This window comes from Myripristis murdjan, chromosome 15 (assembly GCF_902150065.1).
Source record: "Myripristis murdjan chromosome 15, fMyrMur1.1, whole genome shotgun sequence".
NCBI lineage: Eukaryota > Metazoa > Chordata > Actinopteri > Holocentriformes > Holocentridae > Myripristis > Myripristis murdjan.
Window position 1 is genome coordinate 4,223,321 of NC_043994.1, and position 15,754 is coordinate 4,239,074.

The following is a 15,754-nucleotide window of genomic DNA, read 5'->3' on the forward strand; positions in this document are numbered from 1 at the left end:
TCTCTCTCTCTTTCTCTCTCACTCTCACTCTAAAAGACACACACGCACATACACACATACATACACCCCAGAGCCAGGTGTGGAGATGCTGTCCCTCTCTCAACCTTTGACCCTGGGTTGGTTTGACCTATTACCTTTCACCTTTACACTCCTACGGGCCTCTTTGAAAAACTCCCAATCATACACCACCTCTGGGTGGTGTGTTTGTGTGGCGTGTTTGTATGCACATGTGTGTATGTATGCGCACATTTGTGTGTATGTGCCCCCCACCCCTTTCCTGCATGTGTCCCTCTCAGCATGATCCACCATAGACTTAGAGTTTCTAGAGCTGAGCCCGGACAGTTGTGCTGCTGCTAGCCGTCTGAACTCAAGTGTTTCCATTTATGATGTCTGACAGCGGATACAGCTTGACATGTTAAAGCTGACATAGCTAACATCAAGACAAACTGAAATGGATTTAGGTTTGGATACAGAATACACTGAGACTGAGATTTGATAGTGAGCTAGTGACATATGCCACCTAATGTGAATCTACAGTATATTGCCAAGAGCTGCATTAGCGCTGGCAATACCGGCAAAATCAAATATCACAATATCTGTGACCTAACACCACAACATTAATGCTGTGATTATATTGTAGGGATGACCCTTGGTGGTTTTCATAGGATATTTACATGCAGATTTTTGAAAAACAATCATTAGTAATGTAGATATGATGACCAAGCAAGAAGAGGCGAATAACAGCTACAACAGTCTGATAAGTTCAGACAATCACGTCCCTTTACTGTAATGCAGCTTTTAACCCAACCCAAGTTCAAGTTTGTTTTAAAACCATGAAAAGACAGCACTTATGCCATATCATGATATTGTAATGTCCAAAATCCCAGATGATATCTCGTCTCATATCATGATATCGAAGATCACTGCTTACAATACAGCCTGTCAGTATTTTCTGTCTTTCAACAGTCCGCCTGACACCCACAGGCTGCACTCAGCTGTGCACTTTTGAAACTCCAGTTGTTAGTAAGAAGCCACAGTGGCTGCAGATCAAAGCTGTGAGTTAAAGTGAAAGTCAGACTGCCTGCTGTTGTGCTGCTCGCTCTAGACCCTCTATTTCTATGCTAGGTTAGATCACACCTCCACACTCTCTGTCTTGCTGCACGCTCCACCCACCTAGCACCCGATTGGTTGTTGTTGTTGTTGTTGTTGTTGTTGTTTTGTTTAGTTGTTTTTGTTGATGTTGTTGTTGTCGTCCTCTCTCTAGGATCATATCATTACCCAGAACCCCCCTCTCCTCAAAGCCCTCAAAGAGACCCACTAGGCCACGCCCACTAGGCCACTCAACCAATGGGACAGCAGCAAGAGGTCACATGACCATGGAAATGGCGACTCTCCACCAATAGAAGCCAGAGAGAGGCAGACAGACAGACAGACTGTAACGTTAAAAGCCCCCTGGTGGCCACACTCTGTCTATGCATGGCTCTGACTGGACATGGCCAAACTCTGTATATCTAAGGCTCTGGCTCCAAACTGCACTGCTCAACAGGAGGGAGATCAGTAGTCAGTACTCCTCTTCTGTCCTCTCCACCTCTCCTCGTTTCTCCTAGCCTTTCTCCTCCTCCTCTCTCTCCCCTGCTCTCTCCTCCTTTCTCGTTTTCACGCTGTTTTAACAATCGGAAGGTTAATCCTTCCTGGTTTAGATAAGGAAGAAACGAAGGAGAGGAGAGGAGGAGATTGAAGGAGAACAAAAGAGGAGATGAGACTATTGAGCTCCTTCCTCACAGATTGGACTGATTAACATGCAGTTGTTTGACTGGAACACAGTGACTGTATACACTCACTGACACACACACAAACACACACACAAACACATGTATATTTCTACACACACGCGCACACACACACACATGCACACACACACCCACAAGCAGCCCTATCCTAGCGTGGTAAAGTGGATAGTGGGTCGTTTTGTGGCTTTCTGGGAGATCCTGTCATAGAAACATTAGCTCAACCCCTCCTCCCCTCCCTCTTTTTTAACCCTTCTCCCATTTATACAGCAGCTTCAATCACCTGTCAGTCAAAGCGCTGGCTTCACCTCATCCCCTCACTAACCCCTCCCCTCCCACAGCTTCACAGAAAGACCCACTATCTGCTGGAGGACAAGTCTCAATGATAAGAGTCTTTTTACTCTCTCCTCTCCTCTCTTCTCCGCTCCTCCGCCACTGTCTGCTGGAGGACGAGTCTCAGTGCCAAAGACTGCTCTTCTCCTCTCCTGTCTTCCTCCCTTCTCTTATTTCCTCACCCACTTTGCCTTCTTCTGCCCTCCCCTCCCCCGAGGTGTGGAGGAGAGAAACTTAGAGGGGTCAAAAGGACACAAAAGAGAGGAGAGGAGAGGACCGAAAGCAGTATTGAGACACGTCCCGCAGCAGCTGAGGGCTGAGTTTCAATTCAGAGTGTTGTTCCCTTTGATGTTTCCTAAAGCACACTGGTCTCTCCGCACAGCTTGGACGGAGGAGAGGCAAGGAGGCATGGAAGGGAGCGAATGGTTGGAGTGTGACTCAGCCTGTAGCTCAGGGCAAAAAAAAATCTAAAGCCATGCTATAAACTGCATAGCATACCAGCTAACCAAATTACACACACACACACACACACACACACACACACACACACACACACACAGTACATATTACATGGTACAGAGAGTTTGGCGTATGCACATGACCTTAATCAGTATGAATGATCACACACACACACACACACACACATATATCTCTTACAGACACAGTGAAAATGTTTTTATCCATAGTAGTTTTATTATTCTAAATATGTATTAACTTTAAATGAACCGTTTTATGTTCTGTTGTTTTTGTTTACATGTTAATTGTTTGTCTGTTGCTATGATGATGAGACGCTGTCACACTGTCTGGGGCTGGGATTTTAAAAACAACCGGGATGGGACAATGGCATCATACAGACACAGGCTCGGTACTAAAGTGTAGGGGTGGAACGATATGTCAACAAACCTGCTTGTTCGGTTGAATCACGGCTGACATTAATAATCTCAATAATTCCAGCCTAACAGCTCAGCTACTTGTGGGTGATGTCTCATAATTTCATGAACTGATGGATTTGTTGAATAATTTGAGCCTTAACTATTTGAATCTCTCACACTGTCATATAACACATGCATGCTGTGTGTGATATTTATGTATACTACATGCTGCTTCATGTTAGCTGAGGTATTGCAGCCATCCTACTGGTGACCTGACTTAGCTAGCCAGGCTTAGCAAAACATCCGTCACACTCAACGTCTTCACTCGCTTTTTAACTCACTTCGGAAAGTTCTGGGAACATATTTAACTGAGCATGTAAACCAACAGCTGTGTCGATATATATCTGTTTTCATTTGGACGTTTGTTTATTTTTCACACGTCAGTTTCTTCCTTTTTATCGTGAGTGAGCAGAAGTGTTGGCGACCTCCGTCCACGTTGGCTGTTGGCGACTGCGAGAAATCCTGGCTTTTCTTTTTTATCAAATGACATCAAATTATAGTTTGTAAGCTCTTGATGTGAATTTTAACCTCAGTGTCGAGTCATTCCACCAGATTTCAAAATGTATACATTATTTTTTTTGTCTGCATGAAAGAAACAATTTCACAACGGTTGTCCGATTTTATCAAGTGAACTTGAAAAAGCAGTGGCTAGTTATTGTGTTTATTTTACTGCATACACAAAAACTGACTTCAGAGTTGGTGCTTTTATTATTTTTTTTTTGTTTGTTTGTTTGCATTTGTATTGTACCAAACCACGGGCAATCGTTCCGCTCCTACTAAAATTTAACGAAGGGACAACGACTGTCTGCATGTTTTCACAGCCTGATCCGTTACTCCTCTTATCAGCTGCACAGTAGATTAGCTCAAACAGGCCACATCTTCACAGCGCTGTCCCCCGGCCCTTTAGACTGCATATCACTGGGTTACGATGCCAGGGGACGAGGGACAGACACACTGATACAGCTGGACACACATGCTGACAGAGACGCAAAACAGCCTCCATCTTTAGCATTACATGATGATGGTTACCATGGTAATGTACACCCCCGGTGTATCTTTGCCGCTTCCCATAGCAGTAAAAAGCCTCCCTTCCATCCGTTCCCATAGCAACAGACTAGTATTATAGTGGTGGCCATATCAGATTTGTATTTTATTGTGTTTTTGTTTTTCCAGATGACAGTATTGTGATTTTAATGTTTACCCTTGGACACACAAACAAATAAATGATATGATTATTGTTGACCTAAGCAACTTTTTATACAACAAGCAATAGAATTATTGTTATTAACCTGCTTGGATCCCATTGGCTCCTCGGTGTATCAGTATTGGAGGTAAAGCTCTCTGATTGGTTGATGAGTCAAGACCATTGGTTCTTCAACAAAACCTTACAGTCGGCTGTAGTGTGTTTCAAAGCGGCTTGGCTCCAGTGTGAGACGATACGTTGGCATGTTGGACCGAGACAGATTGGGAACCTTTGGTCTCGTCTCCTCAGCGTCAGAACAGGCTGCCTTTTTAGATTAGGACAGACACCCTCCTAGACCAGAGCCGTGCTGGGCACCAGTTACCTTAATGTGAAAAACCTGGCCAACCTCACGAGAGGGAGCCTTGCCCTTGACTTCATGCCACAGCTATTACCTGGAGCCATTTTGTGCCCCTTTGAAGCATTCAGTTTAAATTGTTTGGAGGTGATACAACTCAAGCTAGAACATAGGTTTTGTTATTGATATTGTGTCATTTACCTTTTTTTTTTTTTTTTTTTTTTTTTATAAATACAAGACACACTTTGTTCAGTGCTGGCCTGGAGTATGGCTCTGGTCTAGTCTGGTTTGTATAAAAAATAGAAAGAAAACAAGCTCTATATGATCTATATTCAATCTAATAAATGATGATTGATGCTTCGTATGGATATAAACTCTGATGAACGGATGGATTAACAGACAAGCCAAATGTAACCTGACTGCACTTGGTGTGAGAGTGAATGAGCGAGTGAATGAACTAAAGGAATGAGTGAGCGTTGCCATGGAAATGAGTGGTTAGATGGATACAACAAAGGAATGAAATGGATACTTGAATGAATGAATGAATCAAATGTACAGAATGTTACCATAGCATTGATAGTAAACTTGTCCTGAGTTTTTATTGGTGGAGATTTTGATGATGCAGGGAATCTGATTGGTTCTGGTGATTAAACGTGCTGAGACATACTGGACTCCAAAAGTGTCGTTACTCTTTTTACACACACACACACACACACACACACACACACACACACACACAGTCTTAGACTACAGGAATGCCTTTTATGAGTCTGTGAATGGTGTACCTCTTTAAACCCTGCACACACATGCACACACAGCATCACAGAAGCACACACAGACTCAGCTGATCTTTGTTACAGAAACACACACACACACACACACACACAAGACTCCTGAAATAGACAGACCAACTTAAAATGCCTGTTATACGGCCCCTAAAGCACAGCAGTATTCCTCCCACTTGGTGTGTTTTGATCTCAGGTATGTATTACTGTAGCTGTTGTGAATGTGTGTTAAAGTGCTTGTTGTTTTTTCTTAGTCTTTTTTTGATCTAGAATGTACTGCCGAGCACTTGATTGACAGCTGCTCGGGTGTGTGCTGTGTTTCAGGGTGTGCTGACCTCCATCTGCTGGACATGTTGAGTCCCATGGAGAGGAAGAGGCAAGGCTACACACACGAGCTGATCGTTACAGAGGAGAACTACGTCAACGATCTGCAGCTTGTCACAGAGGTACGCAGAAATCTCCTTTGCCAACAGCATGCGAAGTTTCCAAGGATATATTGATCAATTTTGGGCCATTATATTATTTGTCTTTTACATACCTGCCATACCTCTGGATTCATGCTCACTATTCTTTGTGTGTGTGTGTGTAGATCTTCCAGAAACCTCTGTTGGAGTGTGAGTTGCTGACAGAGAAAGAAGTGGCCATGATCTTCGTCAACTGGAAGGAGCTCATCATGTGCAACATCAAACTGCTCAAGTAAGGACAGATCCAAGGATCCAGGGAGAATTGTGATTTGCTTACAAATATCAAACACAATAGACAAATCCAGAATATGAGACAAATTATACGCCCCCTTACATGCTTGTGAAAACCTTTCTCAAGCATTTAAACATATCATTTTGATAATTCTATATGTCGTTTTCTTGTCAATTTAATTTTCAGGGTTTTTGTGCTAATTTGCTTGCCGTTTTTCTGGTTATTTTGTCGTTTTTGTCCCAAGTCTGCAAATGTAGGATCTGTGTTCCACTTTCAGTCACAAACACTTTTCCCACAACACTCTTGAAGCGATGTACCCTCATTTACAAGCAGGGCAGAACTCTGGTGATCTTGAGATAAAAACTGCAAATCACAAGATGTCCCCTAGTATTACCAACACTGTCTGGAGAGAGGGGGGATCCAGGGACATTTCCGGGGACAAAAAATCAAATCAGGGGACGGTCTCCTGAGAACAGGGATGTCCAGTTACCCAAACTTATACAGACATTTCTTTAGGCAGAAATAACATTACTGGTTGAGTTATGCCAAAGAAACATTTTTTTGTTTTGCTTATTAATGTAAAAGCCAACACTTCTTACTCAGTGAAAAAAGCCGTCCAGCCACACATCAAGATGAATAGCTTGCACTGCAAAAACGCAAAATCTTACCAAGATTATTTGTCTTATTTCAAGTCAAAAATGTCTTATTCCTAGTCAAAATATCTCATTACACTTAAAATAAGACATGATCACCTCAGAAGTAACTTGTTTTTAGACAATTGTCTCTTGTTTCAAGTGAAAATTTGCTTGAAACAAGTGAAAATTTGCTTGTTTCATTGGCAAAATTTGTTTCTTGTCTCTAGCTAATTTTCACTTATTTCAAGTGAATTTTCACTTTTTCCACTGGCAAATTTTGCCAATGAAACAAGCAAATTTTCACTTGTTTCAAGTGAATTTTCACTTGAAACAAGTGAAAATTGTCTAAAAACAATTTACTTCTGAGGTGATCGTGTCTTATTTTAAGTGTAATGAGATATTTTGACTAGTAGTAACACATTTTTTACTTGAAATAAGACAAATAATCTTGGTAAGATTTTACGTTTTTGCAGTGAGGTCATGAATGAATGAAAAAAAACATTCAGTTACATTTTCATTTATATTTTGACCAGAAGTGTTACCTAATTTTTTGCAAACAGTGAGATTATTTGTGCTGCCAGAGCGGCACTGCCTGCGAGAAATGTTGGTATATTAAAACACCTACATGCACATCAAATTCACACTAAACCCACTTTGACTGAGGTTGCTGACATAAAATAACACACACACACGTGTGATGTCTGTTTCCCCTCCTCCTCCTTCCTCACAGGGCTTTGAGAGTCAGGAAGAAGATGTCAGGTGACCGGATGCCAGTGAAGATGATTGGCGACATCCTGACCAATCAGCTGCCTCACATGCAGCCCTACATCAGGTTCTGTCAATCATTCCATAAATCTGCCAGTAAATTTGTCTGACTGTTGTCTTAAATCTGTCTTTGGTGTGTGCAGTGATTCTGTTTGTTCAGTAATTATTCTGCCATCTGCTTGAGTAAATTATTTCCGTCCCTTTTTTTTTTAAATTAAACAACATATTTTCAGTATAAAAATCAACACATTTCGTCCACTGATGAAGTTCTATTTCTGCCTTTAGATTCTGTTCGTGTCAGCTGAACGGAGCCACGCTGATCCAGCAGAAAACTGATGACAACCCTGAGATTAAAGACTTCCTCAAGGTACGATGCACACGCTGAGCGCTCATCACAGGCTTATCTCCAAATTACGCATCACTCTTCTAAACCGGCGCTCGGCGTGAGGAAACTGCAGCTATGTGGCCCGGTCAGTTTCAGCTCCAAAAACTTTGCAAAGTCTTTCTCAAAGTTGTTTTTTTTTTTTTTTTCTCTCTGCCAGAGGTTAGCCATGGATCCCAGGTGTAAAGGAATGCCCCTGTCCAGCTTCCTGCTCAAACCCATGCAGAGAGTCACACGCTACCCACTCATCATCAAGAATGTAAGTCAACACTGCTACACACACACACACACCCAGGAATACAGGAACGTATCTAGAATTCAAATCATGCAAAGGTGCAGTTTTTCCTCATCATATTCACTTGTTAGGCTGCATGAACTCCTTTGTAGCCCACTTCTATAAATGCATGTTGATATAAGGGCTTGGTTGCCACAGTGCACGGTCCTGTTTATGTTGGAGCGGCTAAAAATCACCCGGTGAAGTTTACAGATGTTTCTCTTTCTGCCTGTCTTTCTTTCTCTGTTTATTTCCCCCCATCAATCTATCAATCTATCTGTCTGTCTATCTTTATTCATTAGATCTTAGAAAACACTCCAGAATCTCATCCAGACCACAGCCATTTGAAAGCTGCTCTGGAGAAAGCGGAGGAGTTGTGTTCACAGGTGCGCTCACACACACACACACACACACACACACACACATACAGAAGACAGACCAATCAGTAGCCTTTTTTCACGACATTTCTGTGTTGAATGAAGGACTTGAGATCACATATTGGGAACGCAGAATATTGATGAATTGGTGTGTGTGTGTGTGTGTGTGTGTGTGTGTGTGTGTGTGTGTGTGTGTGTGTGTGTGTGTGTGTGTGTGTGTGTGTGTTTCTAGGTGAACGAGGGCGTCAGGGAGAAGGAGAACTCAGATCGTCTGGAGTGGATTCAGGCTCATGTGCAGTGTGAGGGGCTGTCTGAGGTAACTAAACACACAGTGGACACTCTCGTGATGACACAGACATGCAGTTTCTGATCCCCACCTGAAGCCTGCATATTTGATTGCCTTAATTTTTTCCACCCCAGACTCAGAGTGTGTGTGTCTCCCCTCAGCAACTGGTGTTTAACTCGGTCACAAACTGCCTGGGTCCCAGGAAGTTCCTCCACAGCGGGAAGCTCTTCAAAGCCAAGAGCAGCAAGGAGCTCTACGGCTTCCTGTTCAACGACTTCCTGCTGCTAACACAGGTCAGTGTTTCGCTCCTCAGCGGGACGCACGTCAAGACCTGATTCTGCCTCAATGTTTTTTCCGTTCACAAACCGCTCCCTCCCTCCTCCTCCTCCTCCTCCTCCAGGTGACAAAACCTCTAGGTTCCTCTGGGTCGGACAAAGTCTTCTCCTCCAAAACACACCTGCAGTACCGCATGTACAAGACGGTAAGAGCACCCAAATACACATTCAGTGTTACTCTGTGCACAGGTTATCCATGAGTCCTTGAAAAGAGTCAAAACTGACTTAAAATAAATGAGAGGTCTCAGTTAGTATAAGTGTTATTTTTAACCATGGAATATTTTTGCATTGTATTTCCACTGTGTGAACACGGCTCAGAGTCACAGCATCAAAACATTTTTACCAAACACAAACAGGCATCATGTCCCATAATTAATTTCCTGTTGCTGATAAATGGAAATTAACATTTATAGTGGCTTCTGTCTGGGATATTAAACTGGAAATGGACTGGTTTGGCCAGTTTGATTTCTTTTGTTTTTGGTATTTTTAGCCTCAAATTACACTGATTCTTGGGAATTTGGATAAAACAGGTTTTAATTTTGAAAAAAAAAGTGCGTTAAATTACAAAATCTGAAGGTATATCATTATAGACCAAGGTCTTGGCTGTTCAGCAATGCAGCGGTGCAACCTCCTACTCTTTCATGTGGTAAATATATAATTCAATGAAATTATTACTTTTTGTTGTTTTAATCAAGTTGAAATGATTATCTCCTATCCGAGGACAACTGGTTTTGTAGGCCATGGGCCAACATATAATCATTAAATTAATACAAATTAAAAATAAACCTATAAAAGAACCTTACAAATGTGCAAAGGACCCCCTGATTATGCCCTTGATACTTTTTATTCATTAAAATGTTGTAAATTTCCAGCAGAAATAGCATTTTTCTTAGTGGGACGTGATTTATTCAAATTCTCAAGAATCAGTGATTAGTTACAGGTAGCATTTAAAAGGTCTTAAAAAGGCTTCACTTAGCCATTCTGAAACCTGCAGGTACCCTGGTGAAGCATTTTATGCCAAACCATTTTTATAAAGTGGAATCGAAATATATTTGTTTTATTATCAGACTTTTCAAGAGCCGCTGTCCAGCAGGTTTTTGTTCCTAAATCAGTAACTGTTCCAGAAAGAAACGTGTGCAGCGGTGTGTGTAAACTCTACACGTCGTCTAACCGGTAATGATTTGATGTGTGTGTCTCTGCCAGCCGATCTTCCTCAATGAAGTGTTAGTGAAGCTGCCAACAGATCCATCAGGAGACGAGCCTCTGTTCCACATCTCTCACATAGACAGAGTTTATACCATCAGAGCTGAGAGCATTAATGAAAGGTAACACACACACACACACACACACCATCGCTAGACTAGACAAATCCCAAAAATAAATTTAATCCAATACAAGGAGCAATAAGTCAAAATACAAAATTGAGAGTGATGTCGGAAGTTCAGATAATATTTGTGTCTTCCTTGGTTTACTGTATTCCTCCTCTGCTGGAGAAGTGTATAGCTACTCTAACAAGTGTGTGGCTTTGTTTGGGGTGTGTGTGTGTGTGTGTGTGTGTGTGTGTGTGTGTGTGTGTGTGTGTGTGTGTGTGTGTGTGTGTGTGTGTGTGTGTGTGTGTGTGTGTGTGTGTGTGTGTGTGTGTAGGACGGCGTGGGTCCAGAAAATCAAGGCAGCTTCAGAACTCTTCATTGAGACGGAGAAGAAGAAGAGAGAGAAAGCTTACTTAGGTATCCATCTGCTGCTCTTTCCTCCCTCATGGCTCTTTTGGTTAAGGGAAAAGAGAATTTTAACCCTTTGAAACCTCATTTCCTTGGAACATTTTATTCATTTCTCGTGAATTTCCGGGTCATTTCATGTTAAGCTGCTCATTGCCTTTTTTGTCATGTTTTTGAAAGAAATTTTGCTCCGGTTTAAACGAGGCATCTGACGTCGATCCAGGTTGCAAAGGGTTAAATGTCTACTTTGATCTTGTCTGATCAAACTTCTGCTCTCTGATGTTTCAAATAGCTCCTAACGATAATAATGCTCTTCACTCTCTCAGTCCGTTCTCAGAGGGCTACAGGTATCGGTCGGCTGATGGTCAACATCGTGGAGGGAATTGAACTCAAACCCTGTCGCTCCCACGGTACGAGTGAGCACCTCCTCACTGACTGGAGTGTAAAATTTGATATGGTTATTTTTCTTTACTAGAAACTTGTCCCATTATGTTATGTACTTTGAGCAAACCTAAAAACACCTTACGCCTGTTAACTCCACCAGACAGCAGCCTGGAGGAGGTCATGCATAAAACACAGGTTCCCTATGTAAGCACATGTATAACAGTTTAGACTCTGTGGTGTTAGATAATTAACTGTACTGAACTGTATTTGCAGGTAAGAGTAACCCGTACTGTGAGGTGACCATGGGTTCCCAGTGCCATATCACTAAAACATTACAGGTACCAGTTTTCCTGTTGTGATCGTGTTTGTCATTATGATTTGAAGCCCTTATGGGTCCTTTTTGCATGGATTATTGTTATTTTCTTCTGCCACTTCTCTCTCTCATGATTTCCTCAGACACTTGTAACTTTCGTTCGTTGAAGACTGAAGTGCTTTTCTCCCTCTCACTTCCCCCAAGGCTGCTATTGCCAGGGACGTTTATCAGCCATCAGACGGGCTTTCTTGCAGCTGGTCTGAAGAATTGATAGCCAGTTGGCAATATTGTGCTTTCACTATCTTGATGTAGTCTTGTATTCGAGGGGATTAAGTGCAAATAGGTGGCCAAGGGTGAACGCCAAACTGTCTCATAATAGTCTCTTTCATAATTACTATATTCTGACTATAAGCCCACTACAACTTTGTGCCTCCTGTCAGTATCATCACTCTGCAGTTATCTTCTTCTCTTCAATTATTTTTTGCATCTCTCTTGTATGTATATGTTTGGCAGGACTAATGATTTATCACTGAATAAGGAGTTTAACATTGACCTGTTAATTAGGGCTGCACGATATAGTGAAAAAAAAACATATTATGGTTATTTTGACAGATATTGTGATTGCGATAATATTAACCATTTTAGTTGGAGTGAACATTTTTGCATCATAATTTTCATTATAACTGAAAAAAACTTGTAAAATGAGGATGATGTCACTTTATAACTGTTTATAATGCTATACTGTTATATTTCATCTATATCCAAAATTTTCAGCTGCTGCAGTTTGGATGAGTTGCACTGATCCATGTTGCGATTTTGATGCGATTTGGGTTATTTCGGCAGCCCTATTATTAATTCACTTTCTCTATTGCAGACTAGATATGTCATTAAAGATAAAGCAATGTTTTTTAAATCATCTAAAGTCGGTCATTCCAACCTCTTTGTGTTTCCTCTGCCTCTGTAGGACACGTTGAATCCTAAATGGAATTCCAATTGTCAGTTTTTTATAAAAGACCTGGAACAGGACGTCCTCTGTGTCACTGTGTTCGAGCGAGACCAGTTCTCACCTGACGGTTAGCACACACACACACTGACACACCTTTTTTTTCTTCATTATCTGTCCTCCAAAGACAGATACTTGGCTTTATATTTCATACACTCTCTTTTCCTGTCACTCTCCAGACTTCCTGGGCAGGACAGAGATCCGATTGGCAGAAATAAAGAAGGACCAGGGTTCGAAAGGGCCGATCACGAAGCGGCTGCTGCTCCACGAGGTCCCGACGGGAGAGATCGTGGTCAGACTGGACCTCCAGCTGTTCGAAGAACCTTAATATCTGGATTAGACTTCACTGGACTGGACTGCAGCGGGGCTTGAGTTGTCTGAAGAGCCGTAGGATTTTGACCAGACATGAGGTTTTACAGGGCTGGATGTGGCTGGACTGGACAGCTGGACTGGGTTCACGCAGTCTGCTCTGGTTCAGGTGGTCTAAACAGCTGAACAGGTACACTCTGAAGAAACCAGCTAAATTACAGCCAGGCTGCACCAAGTCTTAAATTCTTAATGTCTTAAATTCTTTTTTTAGCAGTCTGACAAATGTTACGATAAATCAGTCCAGTCCTGTGACCTGCACACGGGATAAAGTGTTTTCTTTTTAAATGCTGGTTTCAGTGGCCAAATTATTAATTTCATTGAAACTGGCATTGAAAAGGTCATAAACTGTTAGATTTAGTTTGATGAGACCTGAAGGCACCCTTTCAAAACACGACAGATAGTATTTAGAGTGGACTCCCCTGTTGCTCGCTAACTTCCATGATACTCATGATGAATACAAGTCTTAATCCTTTGTGCTCCAGTTTAGTTCAGTCCAGTGTCCTCTTGTCCTCCCTCAGGCTGGTCCAAGTCTTGACTTGGTGCAGTCCAGTCCAGTCCAGTGCTCTCTGAAAGCGGTCCGGTCTTTACTGTTTTCTCTCCCTCTGCTTCATCAGACAGTCTCACAGATACTCCAGTGACAATCCCAGCCCTTTCTCTCTCCCCTATCCACCAAAACCCAAACGTGTGTGTGTGTGTGCGCACATGTGTGTGTGTGTGTGTGTGTGTGTGAGAGAGAGCGAGAGAGAGAGGTCCAGAGACAGATCAAGTGTGTCATGTGTGCAGGTGTGTCAAGATGGACAGGCTAATTAAAAGTACAGTTTGGTGTATTTTTTTTTTTTTTTAACAAGTCTTAAGAGTCGTACGATCAACTCTTCAGAGAACAAGTCTTGAGGTACTGCATCTAAAGGGACTCTGACATTTTGAATTTGAATCTTTAGTTTTCGTTTCCCTTCACCGGATACTTGCTACATTCTAGCAGCAAATGCAGCACACGGGTTTAATGAGGAATGCTGGCACTAATGAGCTGTTTTTAGGACATTTTGGGAAACACGAGTCTGATAACTCGGCAAGTGTCTGGTGCAGGCAAATGACAGACGACATGTCAAAGTATCCCTTTTGGATTTATCGATTATGGTTATGCTGATGATGATGATGCTGAAATATTAATGTCCAGGGACCAGGTGTGACAGCTAAAACTGAGATGCTGTAAAGACGAATGTCAGTTTTTTTTTACTTAAGTCGGATGCACATAGGAGCTGTATTTTTATGTGATTTCTGTCACACGTCTGAACTCTGGTGTTCCGTTGCTGCTGTGGAGCCGTCAAAAGCGACCGCCGCTCCAAAATCGCGTTCAGACGATTTCCCCAAACTGTCCCTGTGAAAGCGCGGCGTTGAAGAAACACAGAACGATGCTACTGTGCATTGGCACTTCCAGCACTTTGAAAACACACGTTGGTACTGATACTGAGTTCAGCATATTGGAGACAGGACAGGACAGGCCACAGGTCTTTTAGGCTCGCCGCCAGCCGCCACGTTAGCATGGCCGGCCACACGGTTAATGTGGCGCGTGGTGAGCTAGCCAGAGTTTTAGATAGGGTAGTTGCTTAGCTAGTTAGGTACTCGGCTATTTAATTAATTTAGTTAGTAATCCGTTTATCTGGGCCTTTTTAAATGCACGGTTACAGCAATCCACTGAGATGACCGATAGTTACCCTCGTGACCAACCACTGTCCAGTACAAATTCAGCAAGAATCAGCCAATTGCAGCAGCTTTACCGTGGAGGAAGGTGTGTACGTGTGTCTAAGGCCTTGTTCAGACTGCAAGTCCAAATCCTTTTTTTTTTTTTTTTTTTTTTTTTTGCATATCCAGATTGTATCCACACTGATTTTAGAAAGTCTGGACATCAAAAAAACACATACAATGTGATTTTTGCAAATTGGATCCAAATTTCCAGGTGGTTTGAAATGTGATTTGAATTGTATTTCTACTGATGCAGCTCAATACGGACGCTCGAATCGGTTTTCTCAAACTGTCACGACACACGACAACATCAAATCCAAAGTGACAAGAGGTGCATCGGAGCGGCCGCGGATCTCCATTTCTCTACGTCGTTACCATAGCAACCCATGCAGATAGGCTTGTGATGTCTGGACACACAAATCTGACCGGATCACTCGCAGATGACAGTGTGGACAGTCTGTCTTAAAGATCTGATTTGAGAAACATCCGACTTGCCTGCAGTCTGAGCGAGGCCCAAGTGTGTGTGTCCCAAACTGAACTTGTCTGACAATGATGATGAAGATGATGATGATGATGCAGATGCAGAGTCTTACATCCCCCTACCCTCACCCTCCCAAACCTCTCTGTACTGTTCTCCAGTATTCCCCCAGCCTCCTCCCTCCCCCCACTGTACTAAAACTAACCTAATCCAGTTTGGACCCGTTCTTACTGTCTACCTTCCAGGTTGTGTATAATACTACTGCTATCTGAGAGTTAATATATGAGCGCTCTGGGGGCGATAGAGACAGCCTGCTGTTAATTATCACTGTAGAAGAAGATGTATGTTGTTGTCTTTCAATGTTCAGAATAAACTTCAGTTGGACCAAGACGCCGTCTGCACAGTCCATTTCTTTCCATGGTAACTGCAAACCTGCATGTATGCAAACGTAAGTTACATCAAAAGTTATGATAAACCTATTTTGATGAGGGTTTTTTTTGTTGTTATTCTTTAGTGCTATAATGACCACCGTGTCCAAGCTCGCAGCCACCAGAGGAAATCTGTCCAAGGAGCCATGTCAGGAAACTGCACTGCAAAAACTCAAAATCTTACCAAGAATATTTGTCT

General features: G+C 42.3%; 1 protein-coding gene across 3 annotated transcripts in view; it reads left to right on the top strand.

Moving 5' to 3' along the window:
* Nucleotides 1-15,517, top strand: part of itsn1 (intersectin 1 (SH3 domain protein)) — a 50,903-nt gene extending 35,386 nt beyond the window's left edge. For 2 of the 3 annotated variants that reach the window (XM_030070256.1, XM_030070257.1), the window contains 15 exons: nucleotides 5,700-5,821; nucleotides 5,965-6,071; nucleotides 7,437-7,538; nucleotides 7,757-7,838; nucleotides 8,014-8,112; nucleotides 8,430-8,513; nucleotides 8,737-8,820; nucleotides 8,952-9,083; nucleotides 9,191-9,271; nucleotides 10,329-10,450; nucleotides 10,770-10,852; nucleotides 11,167-11,250; nucleotides 11,498-11,562; nucleotides 12,502-12,610; nucleotides 12,720-15,517. In XM_030070256.1, the coding sequence (XP_029926116.1) occupies nucleotides 5,700-5,821; nucleotides 5,965-6,071; nucleotides 7,437-7,538; nucleotides 7,757-7,838; nucleotides 8,014-8,112; nucleotides 8,430-8,513; nucleotides 8,737-8,820; nucleotides 8,952-9,083; nucleotides 9,191-9,271; nucleotides 10,329-10,450; nucleotides 10,770-10,852; nucleotides 11,167-11,250; nucleotides 11,498-11,562; nucleotides 12,502-12,610; nucleotides 12,720-12,868 (1,505 nt within the window). In that variant the 3' untranslated portion in view covers nucleotides 12,869-15,517. Of the gene's footprint in view, nucleotides 1-1,264; nucleotides 5,257-5,699; nucleotides 5,822-5,964; nucleotides 6,072-7,436; nucleotides 7,539-7,756; nucleotides 7,839-8,013; nucleotides 8,113-8,429; nucleotides 8,514-8,736; nucleotides 8,821-8,951; nucleotides 9,084-9,190; nucleotides 9,272-10,328; nucleotides 10,451-10,769; nucleotides 10,853-11,166; nucleotides 11,251-11,497; nucleotides 11,563-12,501; nucleotides 12,611-12,719 lie in introns of those variants that run through there. The other variant, XM_030070258.1, reaches the window with a different exon arrangement.
* The last annotated feature ends 237 nt before the right edge of the window (nucleotides 15,518-15,754 follow it).